The 22,561-nt window shown below is 35.1% G+C and overlaps 1 protein-coding gene across 2 annotated transcripts in view; it reads left to right on the forward strand.

Moving 5' to 3' along the window:
• Positions 1–6,388: 6,388 nt before the first annotated feature.
• The window catches only part of timeout (circadian regulator timeout), a 175,250-nt gene continuing 159,077 nt past the window's right edge, over positions 6,389–22,561 (forward strand). Inside the window, exons 1-15 of one of the 2 annotated variants that reach the window (XM_086904052.1) lie at positions 6,389–6,522; positions 6,954–7,110; positions 7,235–7,388; positions 7,471–7,651; positions 7,730–7,861; positions 7,942–8,037; positions 8,180–8,343; positions 9,298–9,415; positions 10,409–10,671; positions 11,088–11,220; positions 11,300–11,454; positions 12,474–12,607; positions 12,675–12,834; positions 12,919–12,999; positions 18,481–18,578. In XM_086904052.1, coding sequence (XP_086760178.1) covers positions 7,017–7,110; positions 7,235–7,388; positions 7,471–7,651; positions 7,730–7,861; positions 7,942–8,037; positions 8,180–8,343; positions 9,298–9,415; positions 10,409–10,671; positions 11,088–11,220; positions 11,300–11,454; positions 12,474–12,607; positions 12,675–12,834; positions 12,919–12,999; positions 18,481–18,578 — 1,963 coding nt within the window. In that variant the 5' untranslated portion in view covers positions 6,389–6,522; positions 6,954–7,016. Of the gene's footprint in view, positions 6,523–6,953; positions 7,111–7,234; positions 7,389–7,470; positions 7,652–7,729; positions 7,862–7,941; positions 8,038–8,179; positions 8,344–9,297; positions 9,416–10,408; positions 10,672–11,087; positions 11,221–11,299; positions 11,455–12,473; positions 12,608–12,674; positions 12,835–12,918; positions 13,000–18,480; positions 18,579–22,561 lie in introns of those variants that run through there. The other variant, XM_086904051.1, reaches the window with a different exon arrangement.

The following is a 22,561-nucleotide window of genomic DNA, read 5'->3' on the forward strand; positions in this document are numbered from 1 at the left end:
ATACATTCCACTTCTATCCTTGAATTTCCGCAAAACGTGACTCTTGCGATATTTTAAGTTTATACAGTATAAGGATGGAAGGAAATTTTATCGCGGAATGTTAAAAGGAGAATTAATTAAAAATTGCTTAGTTACGGCTGTTCGCTTTAAATGGCTTCAAAATAAGTGCCTTCAATTTTCTTCTCCACTTTCCACACTTTTCTCCCTTTTTTTTTTTTTTTTTTTTACATTTATGCTTTTAGATAACAGTGATTCAAATAAATGTAATAATGTAAATTTCTGAATGGACGGGAAGAATTTGCCCTCGCGCAATCTCGAAAGAAAAATGGTGGAATCGTATCAAGGGATTACCCTTCAACACGGTTCTCAGATTTCTCATCAACTTCTAAAGAACCGCGAGATCCAGCTAACGACGTTTTCCCCGTTATTTGATTCAACAACTTGTCCGCACAACTATTCAATTTTCTCTTCACGACGCTGGCTGGTATCTTGCACAAGTACGTTTAAGTTCAGATTGCGCCATCTGCGCCATCGTATCTACGCGTCATTGTTAGAAACTAACTAACTAACGATTCCACGATGCATCGTGGATTCGCGTTCTGTCATTCCCCGGCCGGACACTCGCCCGTCCCTTTCAACGCCATTGTTGTATCACGATTCCGCAATGTCAGGTTCACCGTCTCGACCATTATTGTAATGCGCCCCATCGTTTCTCCAAGCTGGATTCATTTCGAATATTAGACATCGATCCGCCATTGGGGATGGATCCTTTCCGCTCCAACGCGGAACGTGACTTTATACCGTTAATCTGGCTGAGATCTTGAAAGATGCCCCAATATTTTACGTAACCTACCCTATTACGAAGATCGTAAAATTATGACAGTGGCATCCTTTACAACGTACGTTGTGAGAGATTGGATATATATTCTTGTTATCTCGTCGCTGAAAATCAGCAATGAGTTATGTATATTATATGTATGGCTCGTTATAGAGATACATAGATTTGTATAAATTTGAGGATGTCGTTATTATACCCGTGTGAATATTAATCGAATTCTTTCAATCGAATTAAAGTTCTAAGTAACAGCGCTGTTAATGGAGTTAATGGAATTCAACGTGTGAAGATACCAGATTATAACTCTTGCTTGTATTGAAGCTCAATAAGCCATGGTGGTGAATTATCGTTTTTGCAGAAGTGGAGCGTGAGCGTAGCGGAGTATATTTCTGTACGTTACATCCGCAAGGGGTAGCTCGCTTCAAAGAAGCGTATTTTATAATCGAGTCATCGTACCGTGTAACTTCAACGCCTCATTTGCCGGGGTTATAAAAATGTTCTTATGTTACTTGTGTGGATGGTAATTTCTTCAAGATGATGTTAACGTTTCAACGATGATGCTTAAAAGGATAGACAACTTATTCGAAAGTTTAGAATAAGGAATAATCTTGGAATCTATATGAATCTATTCTTGTTTTCAATATATAATATTTATCGTAACTTTATTCAAATATATCGATGCAATACACTAAAAATACACGCGTTAAATCTGTTTTGACGAGAAGCAGAAGCAATTTGATTTCGTTTTATGGTTACGTATATCGTACCATGTATGTACAAACACTCGTTTGCAAAGTTGACAAATGCTTCTCAGCTGAATTCCACAAATAGCGTGTCTTGCGATAACGCTTTAATGGGGGTAATAGCTACATATTCATATCGAAATAATAGGAAATGGTTATGTAAACGACAGAAACATCTTGTTACAATGCACATCTTGAATCTACTATCTCCTTTCTCGTACATTAAACTTTGAACGAGGTGCTGTAATATTTATTATATAACACTCTAACAAAACACTCTTCGAATTGAGAAGTATAGAAAACAGATTATATTATAGTTTGAGTATTAAATCATCTTAACTTCAATTCTAACTTTAAATAGTTAATTTGTAGTTTTTCTCCATTTTCTCGAATAATCTTTGAATAATTTTCGACGAATTAATGAGCTTTACTTGTTCAGATTTAATTTTAAACAGAATCACCAGTGTAGAATGAATTAATATAATCGTATCAAGTATTGTATGAAAAATGATATCATATCAATTTTCTTCTTAACGAAACGATAATTCCTCGTATTTTTAAATAATAAACCAAAATATGAATTTATTGTAAATATTATCAATTTATTAAAAAAGAAAAAGAAGAAAAAGAAAAACATTTCGTAGGAAATAATAACCTTACGTGAAAATGGAACGTATATCTGATTTAAATTAAATATTAACGTGTACACGAAATTAAATATTTGATCGAGTAAGAATAACTAGGTAGGTATCGATTCGAAGAAAAGAAATAATACATTATAATCAATATTTTGAGATTATATTAACTCATTGGGAACACATTGGGAAAAGTTATCCTCTTTCTCCTTTGAAAAAAATCCTCTCAGAAGAAAAAAGAATGAATATGAAGAATATTTTTCTCTAAACGATTGAAAACACGTGAATACACGTGGAACGTTGTATCCAGAGAACAACGCTCGAACAAGCAAGATTTCACCACACGTACCATTTACGAAAGATACAACCACACTCTGTCCTGCCGTTTTGAACGTAGCCGTCGCGTGGTTTTTCCACCACGCGGCGAAAATCCGCTTGTTCGAGAGTTGGTGGGGGCCTAAAAATCTACCTTCCAGAGTAGAAATCCACCATACGTGTTCAAGTGAACAACAGACCTATTTCCAGTATTCAGGTCACGCTCTCCATTGGTTTCAAAGCAAAAATGTTTTTTCAATCTTCAGAGTGACGTACACATCGGTGCCGTATCGCGTGTCACAAATACCTTTTACCGATAAATAATAGCGTTGAACAAAAAAGCGCAAGAGCGAGAGATACTGGAAGCGATGTCGAGAAGAGGATTTGTTTACGAGGGAATCTTGAAAGGTCTATAGAAATTTTTCACGAAAATTCGTGAAAAATGCGTTGACAACTTTGTTTATAATTTTGTTTCTCTGAGTTTAAAAAGGATTAGAATGTAATTTATGTTAGGAATAGCTTGAGATATTAATGGATCACGGTTATTTGCTTCAAGAGAAACGAAGAACTATTGACGATCCATTAATTTTTATACATGATTTGTGTGTTCAATTACTTTTATCCGTGTACAATATATATTACTGAATATTAGAAAATTAAAAAGACCATTGTAAAAAAAAAAAGATATTTTTTTGAAGTTTTTTAATAAATGAAATGAATAAATGAAATAAAAGAACAGAAAAAGTAATTTTTTACGTTAGCACTGTTATTTTTATACTATTATTCCATTAAGCTAAACAATAAAATATAAGGATCATCAATTTCGTATTTTTATAAATAATGTTTTATATTTGTACGTGTTAACTATATCTAAAAGTTTGAAAATGCAAACTAAATTGGAATTAATATTATTACAACTTTGTATTTCTTTTATTCGTATAAAGCAAAAGAATTTAATACTCGATGGTAGATTTAATGGTAACAACCAAAATCTTTTGACGGCAAACAATCGATTTCTCGGTGCAGACGTTCTTAAGCCGATTTTACAGGGATAAATCCCTTTAATTGAAGGCTTCATTAGTAATTGAAAACGCTGATTGAAAATTTTGCTTATATGTACTATTGATTGCCACGCAAATTAACGAATCGAGTTTTGAAATCATTTAAAAACATCATTTGTGAGACAGGCAATTATGTTACTGAATTTTTTAAATGTTTAATTTTCTCACTTTAACGGATATAATATGATTACAAATAATGCTTTTAACTTCAATATAAATTGCATGCCACGAGATAAAAATTATACACAAGATAAATTACAGGAAGGAGAACAAAAAAGAAAAAAAGGAATTTCACATCTAGATACTGATTTCCGTCTTACTAAAAATTAATTTTAATCAAAGTAGAGATAATTACTTACTATTAAAACGATATTAAATCTAATGAAGGGAGAACAGGTGTCAAAGAGCACTGCTTATTTCCGCTCAACTGGGGAACATCAAAGGGAATTCAGACGCAATAGTCTTTATACAGGAAATATTTAATTATGTAATGTTGCACAAGAAAATTGTACAATTAAATAAAATGATGAAAAATCGTATCTAGTTTCATGATTGAAACGTTATATAAAAATGCATTATTATTTATAATTATTTATAACAATTAAAACAAGTTTCAAACCATTTTACCCACACTGTAAGAAATTATAATTTTCATTTCAACCGACGTATCTATACTCTTTTTATATTTTTAATACATCAAGTGACAAGGAGATAGACAAGCACCCCACCTTCCATCTGGCGTTTCACTCTTGTTAGGCAAGATTAATATCAAAGTTTCCACCGCGACGTTATAGCCAATGAAAAGTAGTTGGATTTCCAGAAGTTAAGCGTATATTAATAGCCATTTTCTGTCTAACAAGTTTCAACGTAACGAACATTCAGACGCTTCCATACTGTTGAGAATCATAAAGAGTTCTTGCCGCTTATAGCTCATAGCGCCGAAACACAATCGCTTTATTTCGGCTTGACTAAATTTCCCGCTTCCAACTCACTCGTTTCCTAGACAGTTATGTTTACGCACGGGGAAACTTACGAAACTTAACTAAATTAACTAGTTAACGAGTAGATTATGCACACGACATTTAACTGCCAACTCTCGCGGCAACGAGACTTATAGTTTTCCACAGTAAACTGCGAAGTAGCCTGTGGAACATCTCTTAAGTTCGAATATGGAGTCTACTCTATTATCGTGGTTTAATGAAATATAAGCTTGAAGTGAAACGATGATTGCCTTCGAACAAGTCAAGCGCACGTCCCTTGTGCCGAGAATCTAATATTCCTTTTTTCTTCCCCACCCTCATGTATCATAGAATTTCCAAATGAATTTATTCGATGAAATCCGCGCGATACCGTATGATTTCCATTGCCATTCTAAATATTCGAAAGCATTTGCACGAGAATGGAAGCGTGAATGGGAACAACAAAAGCTTGACAACTGTATATCGGGGGATTGTTTGCTCATGCTGTTGGATTTGAACGGCGAAGACAAAGGAAAGTGACAAAGGCGATGGGGAACAAATGTAACAGAATAAACAAATAAGACATAGTGTTAATTAGATACACTGCAAACGAATGGTGGACAACCTATTGACCCAGATAAGACCGATGATATTGATTGATCGCCGCGTATTTGTTCCACAGTAATCAAATACGACTATCCACTCTGTACTCTATTCTCTTTCTCCCCGTAACACGCGATACTTGTCACCCTTTGTGTTTCCAACTCTTTAGCAATCTCTCTCACTTTCGATCTCTCGTATCGGTTTTCTTTTAACAGTGTGTACCCATCACGGGGGCTTCGAACGTCTTCTTTACACTCTTTTTCGTGTAGCCGGCCAACGAAATTGAATTTATGGCTTTATTTTCCTCGCTCGTGGATAATACCTATCGCAGATTGCTCAACGTGAAGCGCGATTCCTGGTATTATAGCGAAATAATGGAGTCTCTTTGGTGTTTCTTTCATCTTATCCACGCGGAGGAAAGAAAAAGCTACGAAGGGAATTCTGGTCGATGCTTTGATGCGCTTCAAAGTTGGTAAAAATAATTTTTCAAAAGGGCCACGAAGCTACGGTTCGTTCTTTTTTGTCGATCGTTGATCGCGAAAGAGACGAGAAAATTTTTCGCTTTTGAATGGGTCCGCAGAAAGTTTTAAGTACTTTTTTTTACTTATCAATGTTTACAAGTTCAAAGCAATCGTTCGTTTCATGCAATTAATTAAATGTTTTATAAGGACTTCTCATTAAAATTATAACTTTAAAGTAAGGAAAAGAAGTAAAAAGTTTTCACTAAATAAACATAGAATTTGTATTTATATTCATTATAGAAATTGTATGTAATTTGAGAATTTATTTATTTTATTGTTATATTTCTCTTACTTATTTTTTCCTCGATTAAAAGAAATTTAAAAAATGATTTATATATATTATATAATAATATATTGATTGCCAGAATTGTAAGAATTAATAATAAAAATAAATAATTAAAAACTAAAAAAAAAAAAAAAGAAGAAGAAAAAAGAAAAAAAAGAAAGAAACTAAAATTAAAAAAAAAATATTTAAGAAAAGATAGGAAGATTCTAAAATAAATTATATTCTTTTCTTATTAAAATAACATATCTTACTTTTATTTATAATTTTTCCCCTTTTATTATTAAAAATGAATATTACGTCAAAAAAACACATTTTAAAAAAATTTTTAATTAAAATGTGACAGAGAAATTTATTGATTTCTCGATTCACAAGTTAAACCGAAAGCACTCTATCGGTCAATTTCATAATAAGAGAGCGGACATTTTCCCGCGCTTTTTACATCACCTGTTGCGTTTGACGTTTCGTTGTGCTGTGCATAGTTATTTTTATAATTAATAAGTGTTAAATATTGAGTGATAGTGTTAAATGCTGATTATTACGTCAACTTAGAACTTTTCTACATACGTGAGTATTAATAATAGTTTTATTCACATTTTATTTTATATAATTTTCACTTTTAAACGTGTTTAACCTCAATTACCATGACGCTAGTTGATCACATGTATATGTAAATGCGTATATATGATTATTATATACAATTACTTTATAAATTAAATTACAATAGTTTTCTTATTTAATTATGTCTTTATTTTATATTTTATTTATGTTAATCTAGAAAATATATTGTAATAATTTCATATAGAATGTATAGATTTTAGAAAGAATTTATAATATATAAAATTTGACATTAATAGAAAATATTCAATTTTAAATATTAACTTATAAAATACTGACTCATTTATAGTTTAGAATTATAATTATTTTATTATACTTTTGCTATTACATTGATGTTTAATAAAATTATAGCGGTTTGACGGTTCCGTTGCTTATTACAGGTGATTTAAAACCTAGTAATGATATTTAGAATTCAGTAGAAAGAGATATATATTAAAATTATAATGTCAGATTATCTTTCTACTGAACTTGCAGCTACGTGTGCTGCGCTTGGTTATTATGATGGATCTAAATATCATTTAGATAAACACTGTTTAGGTAAAGTAATTGTTATTTCTATACATATATTTTGTATATTTATATTAAATATTTTTGAATGAATAAATTTTCATTATTTTAAATATATAAAGAAACATTCTTAAAATTATTAATTTAATAATAGATGTTATAAAGGATCTTATTAAATATTTAAGAAGAGATGATGAATCTCATGTTGTACGTCAATTTCTTGGTCAAACAAAATTACTTCAAACTGATCTCATAAAAATTTTTGTTGATCATTCTGATAAACTCCAACTTTGGGATGTATTATTAAGGCAAGTAATAACTTGCTCAAAATATATTTTAATATTATATATTCCCTTTGATCCTATTACAAAAAATTTCTTATTTTATTAGGTTAATTATTAATATAACAAGTCCAGTATTATTAATATATAATGAACAGATTCCAACTGATAAAATGCAACGTACTATATATCAAAAATTAATTTCATACACACAAGAATATAAAATAGCATTGACTGATGATCGTATATGGGCAGTACTAAGTAATCGTTTAAGTGAAATTCTTAAATTAGTAAGTTGTTTTAGCTTGTACATTATTATATGTGCATGTTTAGAAGTAGAGAATCTATATCACATTTTGATCCTATAGGATAATATAGACAGAGGGGAAGAAAAAGAAATGATTATTGAACGAATTCTTATTTTTATTCGAAACGTTTTGCAAATTCCACCTGATGAAAATGAAAAACGTGTTGATAATGATGCTACAATTCATGATGAGGTATGACATTGAATATGTCTTGTTGCATAGAAATTTTTGTATATTCTATTTATTAGGTTTGATGTATTCTCTTTCATTAGGTTTTATTTGCACTTAATGCATCAGGAGTTGTTGATTTGTTATTATTTATTGCTAGTAATAGAAGTGAACAACAATATCATTTACAAGTTTTAGAGGTATGTGAGATATAAAATAAATATTTTTATATATTATATCATTTCAAACACTTCAATTTTTTGTTGAAATAATTGAATTAAATCAAAATAAATCATTGTCACGAATTTTGCAATGATATTTTATATCAAGTTACGTTGTTAGATTATATCGTTAATGCTTCGTGATCAAAATGCGAGTCAATTAGCAAAATCGGGTTTGCAACGTAGTACCGCTGAAAAAGAAAAGGATGAAGCAACACTTTTAGCTGCTCGACTTAAAGAAAAGGAGAAAAAATTGGAGAGAGTGAGGAAGTATGCAAGTGCTAGGTAAGTTTAATCAGTTTTATCTTTATCCATTTATTTTTATTATTTTCAATTTATGTGTAATAAAATATTTTATTTTTCGTATATTTAAAAAAATAAATAAATAAAATAAATCCTATTAAAGAAAGAAAAAAAATTCCACTTATTTATTTATTTTTTTTTTTACATTACAAAGCATAAGATTTAAAAATAAATATATCGTGAATAATAATAATAAATAGTCAATTGTGTAATTTAAGTGATGTTATTAAGAAAGTATATAATTTATTTCTGTAATGACAATACTACATATGTGATAAATGTGACCTAGTTTTTGAAATAAGTTCATGCACCATCTGAGTAGAAGCTTTTATCCACTTGTTGGAAAGTGCACGTGTTTTATTCTTGTGTCGTGCATTATTCACGTCTTTTTGTTACTCGGCTCTATTTCCCGTGAAAAGCATTTTACACCTTAAAAAGAAATCAAAGAGATTGATCTCCTCTTACATTTTGTGAATCGGTCGATGAACATTGGTATCGTAAGTGGTGTAGTCCAGAATAGAATTTTATATCCAATATTACAAAAATGAAAATGTCGAAGTAACAAAATTATATATAAAGTTATATATATCGTTGATCTAAAAATAGAATAAATTGTTCAGAGATCCTATGCAATTTAATATTTGATAGTTTTTGGCATAATTATTTCTAATTTTTAATTTCATTGACATTTAAATATTGAAATAAAGATTTGATCACGAAAATAAATGCAAGGTAGAAAATACTTTTTCTCGTTTAGCAAACTCTCTGCTAGTGACAGCTGCCTTCTATCCTATTGATTAGATTTTCAGAAGTCATATATGAAATTGAATTTGAGCGCTAAGATAGAAAATTTGAAATATATTCAATTATTTTACAATAATTAATATAATTATTTTTATTCTTCTTTTTTTTTTGTCAATTATTCGATATGTTTAGACATTCCCATTTTGGTGGGACTTACGTGGTGCAAAACATGAAAGCCATTGGTGAGAATCAACTAATATGTCATAAACCGTACCAAAAAATCGAGGCGTTAAACTTTGGTCAAGATAAGGTAATTATCACTACGATTAATTCTATGATATAAAAAGCGATTTCATTAGCGATTTTTTTCCTTCCCTTTTTTTCTCTTTTTTTGGGGGGGAGGAGGGGGGAGGGAGATGGCCTTTTTCAAATAAAGGAAATGAATCATCAAACCAAGAAACGATTCTATTCAATTAATCTTTGGTTTTTAACGGTAGTTTCTCGTTAATGAGCAAGTCGGAAAGGAGGTTGGGTGGATTTGAATGAAAATACGGTTGTTAATTAAGGCTATCCTCGCGTAATTAGAACCGGCTCCTTGCTTAATGGCGCAGAAGCATTTAAAACTAGGTCACCGCTCTTTTCGCGGACATTTCTCTTCCTTTTCTCGTGTCCTGCTCGGCTATAAAACGATCCCTTTCCCCCCTTACGTCGTTATTATCGTCTCGCACGCGGAACATCCGTATTTCAGGACAAACTTTTCCTTGCTTCTTCCTGCCCTGTTTCATTATGGACTGTCATAAATCTACCGGGTCACATGCCTGACGGCTATCCGAATTGAGGTGATCAGTGACTTCCCCCCTATATCTTTTATAGAATTCCACAAGTTTCCCCTCTGTTGATCATTCCGTTTCCTCCCTAACATTGTCCACGAATCTTTACATCTTTTTACAAGCAAAAAGAAGAAAACGTGTAAAGGGATATTACGCTGTTTTTCGTCCCGAAATTAAATTATATTATATATTAACAACGTGTTGTAACAAAGTTTTGCAATGTGATGTTATTATGACATCGTCTTACAAAGAGAAAGGAGATTGTAATTTTAATTTCACGAGTGGATTATTTTCATTAGCAACAAACGAAATTTATGATAATAATGTGAAATAAAATATCGTATGTAGTATGCAAACCAGTTCAAAGATAGTTCGAAAGAAAATATATGAATTAATACATATATTTTATTTCTAATTTTCGCGATATAAAATTTTTTAAATAGTAATAACGCTGATCTCGATTTCAATCGCAGAAAAAAATGTCGAAACCGAAAAACAAACGTCCCATGATGGATCCAAGGAGCGAACGTACTTCTACGTTAAGTGTGAGGCTGTTTTTGAAAGAATTCTGCGTAGAGTTTTTGAACGCCGTTTATAATCCCGTGATGAAATACGCAAGATCTTGTATAATAGGTGCGACCAGTAGCGAGCAAAGCGAAACAATTTGTTATCTGTGGACTTTGCGTTTCTTCATGGAGTTCAATCGGCATTACAAATTTGAGGTGAAATATGTAAGGTAAGTCTTTTATTTTTTTAATAAAAAGAAAAATTTAAAAATGGAAAACGTAAACATCGAAGAAAAGAGAAGAAGATTTTTTTCGAACTCGTTGCTCTCTTTAGATTCTTGTCTTCAAGACAACATTTTCTATTTTTAGTACAAGCGCTTTACGTGCTCTGCTTTAAGCAATATGTATTCTCGGGATTTTTCTTCTAATGATCTCTCATTATCATTCGAGGCATGTAAAAATATTCGAGGTAATTTGCGATCGTGATATTTCCTCTTTGTTTAAAATATGTTACTCAGAATTTATCCAAAAAAATTATTCTCGTGTATTGTTTATAGTTTAACAAGTTGTTTTTAACAAACTTTACAATTTTCTATTTATTTTTTCTTTTTTTTTTTTTTTATAATAACATGATATTTATCAACAGCGAAACGATATCTACGGAAATATTTCATTTGGTACAAAGACAAATGGAACATTATTACGAGATGATAATTACCGATAAAAAGAAAATTCCTCTTTGGTCTTGTAGATTACACATAGCATTGCAAGCATATCAGGTGAGAAACTGATCATATTTATCTTTGTTCGACGAATGGACCGAAAGAAATACGTTTCTTTCCTTTTATTATCACACAGGAACTTTTGTACACTCTAATAGCGATGGATCAAAGCGCGGATCGTGGTGTTAGAGAATCCAGCAAGGTTATTAAGAGTAACGTGTTTTATGTTCCCGAATATCGGGAAACGATTCTTTCCCAGCTTCTCAATTTCGACGAGCTTAAAATGTCTCGGTTCGTATATATCTTGCACAATGCTGTTTGTTATAGTATCAAAAGGTTTTCGATCATAGATATATAAGCAACGAAATTTTTCTACGAGCCATTTCTGTTCACACAATCGTGATCCCATTCCATGCATGAAAGAAACATCATGAAATAACATTCTCTCTCTCTCTCTCTCGCTACAAACATTTCAAAGTAGTTGTCGCTCTTTAATCGCATAGATAAATATTAAACGTTCCTCTCAAGAATTTCGTAAAAATCGTACTCGAGAAACTTTTCGTTGGTCATACATACATTTCACTGGTTCACAGCATCTGTTTATCGAGTGGATAGGAGTGGAAAATGAAAAAACTGTTTGCCAAAAGTTTTATCTATCGCAGACAGATTGATTCACTCTCAAATCAATCGGCCTCGAACAACGAGGAGAGCTACTCCTTCCTCGTTCACCCTTCTTTTCGATCACGCTTCCCTTTCCCCATCATCGACTCCTCCCTTGTCTGCTCCCGTCTCTTTTTCCCTCGCGTTTCTTTCTGGGAATAAACAACTTTTATCGACCTTCCGGCCGGTGAAATGGGAAAAGGCGACGGCCGTTCAACTTTTCGCGAGTTTGACGGGTTTCGCGAGGATTTCCACTACGGAAATGCAAGGGTCGGAACACACCGTGCCGCGATATCGTCGTTACTTCGACGTCTCGAAGACGAAAACAAGAATTGATGGGTGCTGGAAACTTGGTCGCTGATGTTACGACTGGCAAACCGTGCTGCATAACGGAACTGTATTAATTTCACAGAAGAAGAATATTGCTCTATTCGAAGCGAATGAGAATTATTTTATTATAATCGATAAAATTGGGAGATGAAAAACATTTCTATTCATTTTCCACTCTTTGTAACCCTACGTTGCAAATGAAATGATCGAGTTCTTTAATGTAGATATATCTAATCATTAATCTTATTTTTGAATAATTTTACGGATTTGTGAAATTTTTGATGAAAAATTTACAGTTAAGGAGTGTATTCATTTTCTAGCAAATATTTGATTGATCTTACAACAACGGCACACGTTTTCTTAAAAATGTTGAGCAACTATTGCGAGAAAAATAAACGAAGCGTGGTGGTCCAGCAAGTGAAGAACAAACGACAAAGGAATAAAAATAAAAAAAGTAAGGAAACGAAACGATGTTTTATCTTGATTTAAAGTTGGAATATACTTTTTAATATCAAATGTAGAAGCAGAAACTGAGCAAAAGAGCGAACAACCCCCACCTCCAAGCCTGGAAGAACGATGGGATGAAATTAGTCCTCAACTGTCCATTGTGATGCGGGAAGGAACAATACCGGAAGTGATACCATTCGATGCAACTTTGGATGTGCCTATAGATGAACAAAAGTAGTATGTTAACCTTGGACATTTTAAATTATAATGATAAACGTGATTTCATCATCGTTTTGTTGATCGTTTTCTTGTTCTCAGAGTTGACGCTATGAAAAAGATTCAAAAGCTACTGCGACAGAAGTTTCTCGAGCAAGCTATTGGCCTTCTTCGTGCATCGAGGTGAGGTTATTTTTAGGCAGTACAATTTTACAAAATTATTTATTGATTTTATTTTTCAAAAAGAGAGATAGCTTTTTAATTTTACAATATAACAATTATACAATTTATTATTCATCATGTTCGATAGCCTCGTTCGTTATCTCGTAACACATTATGTGTTGTACCATATATCGATGTTATTAATTCATAATTACAATATACATAAATTTAATTAGTCACATTGATATTTGTTCATAATGTAAATACCGTTGCATGTTAATGAGTTTCTCTACGTCAGTTTCACATTCGCGTAATTCACTTGCTGGAATAGCTTAACTGTTATCGATCTCGTGGATAAATCGAGGTCGAAAAGCTTGGTCAAGTATTGAGAAGCGTTTCATCCTCCCACGTCTTTCACTCTTTCACTCTTCGCGCGCATAAAAAGCGATTTTCCCCTCACCACTACGTACGTATGGATTTGAGCGATGCTTAAAAATGTCATTTACGAGGAAGAAACGAGTACGAGTCACTGAGGTGAAAATAATAGTAAAGGTTGATAACACTTTGGTGCAGAATTTTTTCGTATTTGGCTCGCGCCATCTCTGCGGTCGTCGATTCATGCGCCACGGTCAGAGTTTCTTAATGTATTCGTAAAATGCCTCCCTTCTCTCTCTCTCTCTCTCTCTCTCTCTCCGCTTCTACACTTTTGCTGTTAACCTTTGTTTTTTCTTTTTTTTTTTTTTTACGGTCGAGCACAATACGCGTTAAAGCTACGAGCTGAGTGGTTTCGGAGTATCTCCCGATCCTTTATAGGTAGTTTACCAAAGCTTTATTTTTTTTTTTTTTCTCCCCCCAAACAAAAGAACGATGCAGCGAAAATTGAAAAGTGAACAATAGCATTGTTCCGTTAAATGAACTGTGGTTCGAAATTCAGGTTCGAAAAATGGAAACCGGTTGACGAGCCGAAATCCCGATAAATTTTTACAAAATATTAGGGAAATCGTGATCCAATCCAGTTCGATTCAAATTTTTTGAATTCGAAACTATAATCACTTTAGCCAACTTGAAGTGGCACGTCGAGACGAAAGTTCGCTAGTCGGTGATATTCACTCGTTTAAATCGAACTGTTTATGTATCAATTTATCGAGGGAGAGGTTTGATTTACGGAGGCATTCGGTTTTTTCCCCCCCGTCTTCTTTAGAACCCTCCCGGGCCAATTAATTGGTCAACTGTGGCAAGTGTTTGCTCTTGCTTTTCCACTGGTATTTACATTACATTAAATCTGAAAGGGATGGCCCGTTCTTGAAATATGCCAATGCATGTCGGTTCGTCTGAATGAGCCCTAAGCGACACTGAACCCTGTCCCTTTGAAGTGTGTTTCCGCCTCTAAATATACTCACGAGTCTTTTCCCTTCGTTAAGTTGTTTCTCCATTCCGTTCCATCGATCCTTCCAGCTTTAATCGGTTCAATGCTTTTGCGGTATTATACTTTGGAGATGAACTTATTATTGATGAGAATGAGTTCTTTTTTAGCATCCGTTTCAACTCTCAAAGGATCTCATTTTAACAATACCAATTATACATATCAAAATTAATTGCTGGAACGGATAAACAATATATATTTAAATATTTATCAAGCAATTTAGCAAAGCGATAAAAACGGATTCGTTTTCTTTATTAATTTTTCTTGAATTTATTGTATCCTTTAATTGAACAACTCCTTTCTTCTTCTTCTTTTTTTTTTTTTTTTTTTTAATTTTAAAATTGAAGACGATGTCTCGAGAAAGAAGAATTATCCTTAACGTAAACAAACAAGATTTCGAGTAAGTCGAAAACTTTGCTCCAGGTTGACGCACGTCTCAAAGGTACTGGGAGGGTAAAACAAAAAAAAAAAAAAAAGACTGCTTCATCGTGAACAGCCTCTCTCTTTTTCTCTTTCTCTCGCAAAACCGGTGAGTTATAGCCCTTCCTACAGATTTTTCTTTAGGCAGTATCATCGCCACAGTACTTCCACTGTAGTACTTTAGGAGATTGTTCGTAATATTCCATCGTCCATTTTATGGGGGGGTAAAGCTTTGCCATAGCTGGTACACAATGGAAGCTCCTGGTTCGTGCCGACCTTGTGCATACAACAGGATAAAAGGAAGCAGCAGACTGTTGACTGCGCAGTAGGCTCGGGGATATTAATAACACATTTATGGTAATCTGGCGGTATTACGGTAAACAGTGTAATGCTTTGAATTTCGTTTCATTCGTTATATACGTATATACGTATATATATACATATACATCTGTACGATGTGCAGCTTGTCCTTGAGAAGCGACGAAGAGTTTCCGGTGATCGCGTTCCGTTTGCTTAGCAAATACTCTCTGCCGCTTAGATACCGACTCAAATCCTCTAATTTTCTACTTACACCGTCCGCCTTCGGCAAAATGTGCTGACTTTGGCGCAAGCTTGGATAATTCAAAGTCGCGGGATAATTAAGGAGAAGGCATTCGCCCCTCTTTTTGTTTTAAACGATTCGAATAATCAACGAGCCCTTATTTCCCTCCTAAAAGCTTGCAATCCTCTTCTTCGGTTTCGAGGATGGATCCTTAGCCTTTTTTGATCAAAAGCAAGTCGAGAGTAGTGGAATCAAACGTGTGGAATCATTATTCATTCCGGCATAACAATATCCTCGACGTTGCAGAATTAATCAATAATTTCGTGTGGAATTATTGACAACGATCGATAACGATTCGACGTGATATCTTTCGTATATATTTTTTTTTTTCTTTTTTTTCTTTCTCCATAGAATTAGCAGTCATCGATCGATGGATCCCTTTACGATGGATCACAGGGCCAATTTATTCTAATAAGCGATCCTGTTTCGTCCGTTCCCTTAAAAAGATGAACAGGGTTTTGAATGTCGTTCGTGTGTCAAGGGCGAAAATCGACGCCTCGAAATTATTCGTTCCGTGTCTGGCAAAGGAGCCGGTTCGGGATTGGAGGGTTGGTCGGTGGGGAGGGGAGGGCGCGTCTGAGAGATTCCATTGTCGCGAGACTTCAAATCGAGGGATAATGGGGATTGTATGGTACTGGATTTCTATTCAGACAGCCACCAGCAGCGACCCCATACGAGCCACTTCTTCTGCCCTGGGGACAGCACGTATCCTCCCTCTCGCTCCTCCACACCCCTCCTCTGCTGCATCTTCACCCTTTCCCCACCCGCTTATTGGATTCTCCCCCACGAGTCAGGGATTTTGCACTCTCGAAAGTAGCCAGACTTTTCTCACCCTCCTCCTCCCCTCCGGCTTGACATGCTCTGTAAACGGATTAGGTTTTGTTGTAGAGGAAATGAATTGCGTTTCGCAATTGCGTTTTTTCTAGCAACGCTGTTAATCGTGTCGGTTGCAGAATTTGTTTATCCTCCCATTGACGGGATACCAGGTTGCTGGGGGTTGAAATTCGGATCGATCCGAGTAGATCTGTAAAACTGTTAAGAAGACAAGCGATTAAAATATGTTGAATTTAAAAATTTGAAACCGAAGATGAATACAATTATTTTATCAGATATTTTGTTACAATAATATCGTTAATGAATGTATGAGTTATCGAATTAATCCGAGAAGATTACATTCTTCCATTACAGTGTGAATAATCACGATTGTACGATAATCTTGCTTTTCCATAAGATGTATTGTCGTCGATCAACGATAATTCTCTAATAATGTTATTCGAATCTTTATCTCAAAAATTCGATCGTTTGAAATAAGCCAATATTAAAAGAACGCTACTACCGGTGTACAGAGACTCTATTATCTGGATACAGAAACGGAATTCTAAACCTTGGTACAATGTCTGATTATTGGATTAAGAGCAGCTACGGAGGGAACAAGGTACTTGTACACTCCGAGGACATTGATTTCAATAGTTTTTCGCTTAATGGGGATGCCATTTACGGGTATTGTTGCGGTAGAACGATAAACCGTATCTCTCTGACCGGGGTACATTTATCGAGCAAGTGGGAGCACTAGACACTCGACTTCGTTGTCCAATCACGTTCCCTCGTCTCTAGCGTTCTCTTTGAAGATGGCCCGCCTTTCAGAATATTTCTACGTGCAGCAGTTTTTTAATGAAAATTCAAGGCAGGTGAAGAGAAAGAGAGAGAAAGAGAGGCTACCTGAAAAGTCAGTCACCGTCTGGCATAAGGTTAGGAATCTTCCGCCATTAACTGCACCCTTTTTCATGAGTGCTCCTCGTCAAGGTGAAGACGTGATTTTAGCTTTGTCCTCTGGTCACGTACATCGACTTTCTCCTTTCCTTGATGCTTTCGGATTCTCACAGGGAATAGAACTTTCGTAAAACGGTCATCTCTTCTCTCTCGCTCCGAAATTGCTTTATGAAGGACGATCCTCATGCGAAGCAATCAGTATTTCCTCCACTCTGTTCGCCTTTCTGCCACCTTATAGCTTTGTTTCCTGTAACTCATTCATTTCAGACGTTCTCGCGATTTTCATTATCGCTTAGTTCTCATTTTTATCCCTTTTTTTTCTCTTTTTATTCAATCTCTATTTCATTTATATCGTATGCGTATAAATATTTCTGATAAAAAAGATTATCTATCGTCATAAGATTAGGAAACATTCTATTCGGGAATAATGGAATATAACGGAATATTTTAATTATTATAATTATTCGAATAACAAATTGTATCAACGTCGAAAGAATCTTCCGCAACGAATATTCGTATTTTTGTTTTTTTTTTTCGAGAAAAAGAATATTTCCACATCTCTTTAATTCCAAAATTAGGATTTTCATCGAGCAAGATGATGGATAGGAATAGAATCGGGAATGAATTCAATGAAATTCTATCTGAGGATCGGAAGAGAGATGCGCCATCGTCTTTTCCTCGCGATTTTTTATTCATTTTCCACGCGGCTGACTTCGTCAACTTCCATCACTCGAGGTATTTTAGAACACGGCTACTTGGCCGGGATTATGTATGTATGTATACAACGTCGAAGGTGGATGGAAGAATGGAAGGTGTGAACACTTGACGGAGGCAGCCGGATGTTGGTGTAGATCGCGGTGAGGTTCTCGAGAGAGCCTTCCACCGAGACCCATTGAGATTGCCACTCGGACCTCTTTCTCCTCCTCCTGTCTCACCCTTTCGCTGCTCTTCGCCGTCTCATCTTCCGCGTCTTTGCCACTCGAGATAATGAAACATGTCATTAAGTGTCTCGCTTTGTTTAATCACTCTAATCTCGTTTCGCACGATATACGATTTTTATCTCTTCACAGCGTAGCTGAATTTTTTATTCGAAATATATTTTTTAATAATTATTCCTTTACTTAGGATTGGTTTAAAGATCAAGGATATAATTAAAGGGAAAAAGTAACGAAAATGGTTTAAGTATTATTGCTATAATATATATCGCTTTGTAATATCGGTTTTGTATAATATCGATGATTATAAAATTATGGAGGATGGATTCTAAATATAGAAAATCGTTTTACAGGGAAGTCTGGCCCGAGAACGATTGTTTCGGGAGAGCTGATATTACACAGGAGGAGGAATTCCTAGCGTTACGTGAGATATTCGTTGCAGATCTGGGCGGTGAGTAAAATTTTCATATTTTAATGCGAAGTGAAAGCTTTACGCGAACCATTATTATTACGTATTTGAAATTTGAATCCGGTCGGTAGTTTAATAATAGATAAAAAGATCAATAAGCGTGTAGAATTATAACATAGAACTTTTTTATCAAAGAAGAAGCTAAGTAAGCAGCTCTTTCTTTTTTTAAGTAAAATGCCTTTAATTAATCATCAATTAATCCCCTTCTCTCCGATCTTTAATAAATAATCTTTTATCTTGGAAATAATATTTCTTTGGAAAAGGAAGCGAAATACTTCGTTCAAATATATCCGAACATATTTCCATCGCATTGAAATAGGCGTAAATTTTTTTAATGTACACTTCACCGATTTTCGGTAGCGTGAAATTGATTCTCGAAAAGGAAACTTAATCCCTGGCTAATACCGTGCCTCGTCTCGAAGATCGTTCAAATTAAATTCTGGAAAATATCGTGCTAACGAGATTCTCCAGAAAACGAGACGACATATATTTGCAATCTCCTGTAGGCAGCTTGAGATAAAGTTAAAACTTCATACTTTGAGAGCAGTGGCCGTTAGTACTTTTTGCCCGTGCTCCTTCCCCCGCCCATCCCTCCCCTCCCCGGGGATTGCTTGTATAACTTGAATTTATCGAGAAAATTATATTCTCTGTACACACAGCCCCGTGAGAAACTTGCGGATGCTACTTTTGGTGGCGCGCGATTATAAAGTGGAAAGTCTCTTATTACGGTGGAACCTAAAAGTAATAAGCCGTCCAATTTAATTCGCAGAAATTTCGTAACTAACCGTCGAATTTATTGGATTAAAGATCTGATTCCTCTTTACAACGATCGTGAAATTTCCACCCGAATTATTCCTTAAACGTTACTCGTCTTTCGCCGAGTGTTCACTCTCTATTGTGCCACGTGGAAGCACTTCATTTTTACATCATGTTATATCATATTATTATCATATTATAAATTCATTAACACGTACGTTAACACAAACATGTCGAAGCATGGTCGACGTGGACGCTTCGATATCGGAGATTCGTTATCGATGAGATCGTATCGATAATTTATCCACAAAATTATGAACAAATGGCACACACCATTATCTCTAATATTCTCTTGGCGGTCGAGATACGCAAGCTTTTTTCACAATGCGAATACACGCGTGTATAAATGATATAAACCGCTTGAAGGGGATGGAAAAGACTTTTCCTTTTTTTTTTCTCGCGTCGAAACAGGGAGGGAGAGAGAGAGAGAGAGAAAAAAAAGAAAAAAAGTATCGAAGAGAGCATCGTCGTTACGTCGAATGAATGTTCAATCGAGGTGTCGTCTTTCATCCTCATCCGACGAGATTTTTTTTTTTCTATCCAGAGAAAGAGAGAGTACATCCCTCTCGTATCCCACGCGCTCTCACCGATACATTACCGTGCACGATGCTTTATGATGAATAAATACGCGGGATTAATTCGTAGAGATCCTTCGGGTACGAAAATTTCTCGCAGCGAGAAGCACACACTCGCACACACTCGTACATTTATTTACTCGCGTTTGAAATTTCAACGTAATAGCCGGGAGCCTGCAATAAAATGCTGCTATGCGGATGGCCGACGGATTCAAATATTCATTCTCGCTTTTTTTCCCCCTCCCCCCTCCTTCTTCTTCTTCTTCTCCTTCTCTATTTCTCTTTTCATTCTCTCTCTCTCTCTCTCCCCCCCCCCCTCTTCCCCTCTTTTGCTCAAATTTCCGTAAGAATAAATTAACGTGCTGCCAGATACTCGTCCCCTGGTAAGGAGATATTAACAGAGAGGAAAAAAACTTATAAACACGGTAATTTTACTCAAGGGGAGCGCGGCCGGGAGCGGTTTGTAATAACTGGCACGTACATCACGACACAAATTTAATTAAACACACCCTCGGTATTCATTTCACGCTTCTAATTTATGTATGAATAACTGTGCCGTGCACCAACAGCCGAGATTCTGCGATGCGTTTCCATCCTACGCGAGTATAGTATATCTGTTTATTAACACAGCGGATCAAATTCGTTCAATTCGCGACCGTTTTCGATTCGCGACGTGTTACGATCTCTCGATTTCCTTCCTCCTTTTACTTTACGGTTGCCCGTCACAGCGCGATTCTTAATGAAAGTGAATCAATCGAATCTCGCTGGCCGATCGCAGCCAGCGGAGAAATCGATAATACGTTTTAATCGAGAGCGAGTGGCGTAATATAATTTTCCGTGAAATATAAAACTGATAAATTTTTAAGCGAAGAATTATTATAAGCGGAGAAGATTGATCGGTATTAATCGAGCATGCTTTCGTGTAAACTGGCATGATCGTCGGTTTATCGGATGATGATGCAGGTATTATAATGTAATTTATTTCTTGAAGAAAATTCTTTTCCAGTTTTTCCTTTAAATCAATTTTATATTCCGTTTATCATTTTACTTAATTAGCAATCATTTTTTAGTATCACTTTCGTCGAAATTTTTGCTGTACCGAAATTTTTTTATACCCGTGCAATTAATTCGACGTTATAACTCACATTCTATCTTTCTGCATTCTCTGAAACTGAATACGCGATTCATTTTTTTTTTTCTCCCCCCTTCCTATTCAATGGAAACAGATTTCAATTTCAGTTGAAATTTCGCCGCCGCTTTTATTCCCAAACAAATTATTTTCTTCATATATCACTGTTTCCTGTAATGCTAAAAAATTTTTTGCCCAATCTCGTTCCTCCAATTTACATTCGAATAATGCCAGAAATGTTTTTCAAAACGTCGTGAACTTATCGCTATGACCTCGATTTATGGTATGTATCAAAGGCGTCAAAAAAAGAAAGAAAAAAAATGGATCGACAAGCGTGTAAGAACGAAATAGCGATAAGGTACCGTTCAAGTCGTGTTATTATACGTGAATCACGAGGTGTGCGCGACAAATAAATCCATTGATTCCGTTTCACTTCGCACGATTCGGTCGTTATTTTTTCGCTCGTTGCATTTTATGGGGCACCGTCACTTGGCCGGACGTGTTTGCATCTGCCTTGCATAATAAAGCGTCTGTTCCATCTTGATAAAAATGTGCCGCAAAAATCGGAGTATATTTCACAAGATAGAACAACCTCCTTTCTTTCCCCTCCCTCTCCGCGTTTTTACGCGGAGAAAATAAATATTCCGCTTACGCGGAGAAAAATTAGTCGTCGTGGGAATCTGGAATTTAGGAATTCCTCCTTTCCTCCTCCCCCTCTCTTCGTTACCATTTCATTACGAGTTCATAAATGGATCGAATGGAATCGAATAATTTTTCGTTTAATTTTAATTTCGAAAAGCTAACTGAACATACTGGCGAATTCGTACACGATATTCGAGTAATGCAACTTTTTTAAAGAAAAGAAAAAAAAAAAAACGTCGTCGAGAAATATTTCTCGATAAATCCGTTCGATAAAAAGACGGCCGTTCACGCGTTCAATCCTCCTCGGAAGAGTTGTTTATAAATCGTTGATCCATAAAGCCGGATGTTTCGTAGTCGATCGAGAGGATTTTATTTATACATGTTCTTGCGTAGAGAAAGAGAAAGAGAGAGAGAGAGAGAGAGAGAGCTCGATAACCTCGCTATCAGATACATACACAGTTTCATCGAATACTGCTTTAGCAGTGAGGTATACAAGAAAAGGAAGCGCAATTTCTCTCTTTCTCTCTCCCTTTCCCTCTCTCCTCTCGCTACGATTCTAACTTGTTGGGTTGAATGCTTGATGGATGCATCAGAACAAGGAAACTGTATAGTATCCCTCTCTCGAAGTCGAAGGTTTGACGAATGAAGACCGAATCGAAAGTCCATAGTTTGTACAAGTCTCGAAGGGAGAGGCGAGTGAAATTTGCATGGCGGCCAACCTGGAGATACGATCCTCGGCCGTATGTCCGCCGTTCCTCTTGTTTTTCATTCTTTCGCACGGTTTTACGGTCCATAACTTAGCA

Source organism: Apis florea, unplaced genomic scaffold (genome assembly GCF_048593485.1).
Source record: "Apis florea isolate Af1SG1 unplaced genomic scaffold, ASM4859348v1 contig_2293_pilon, whole genome shotgun sequence".
NCBI lineage: Eukaryota > Metazoa > Arthropoda > Insecta > Hymenoptera > Apidae > Apis > Apis florea.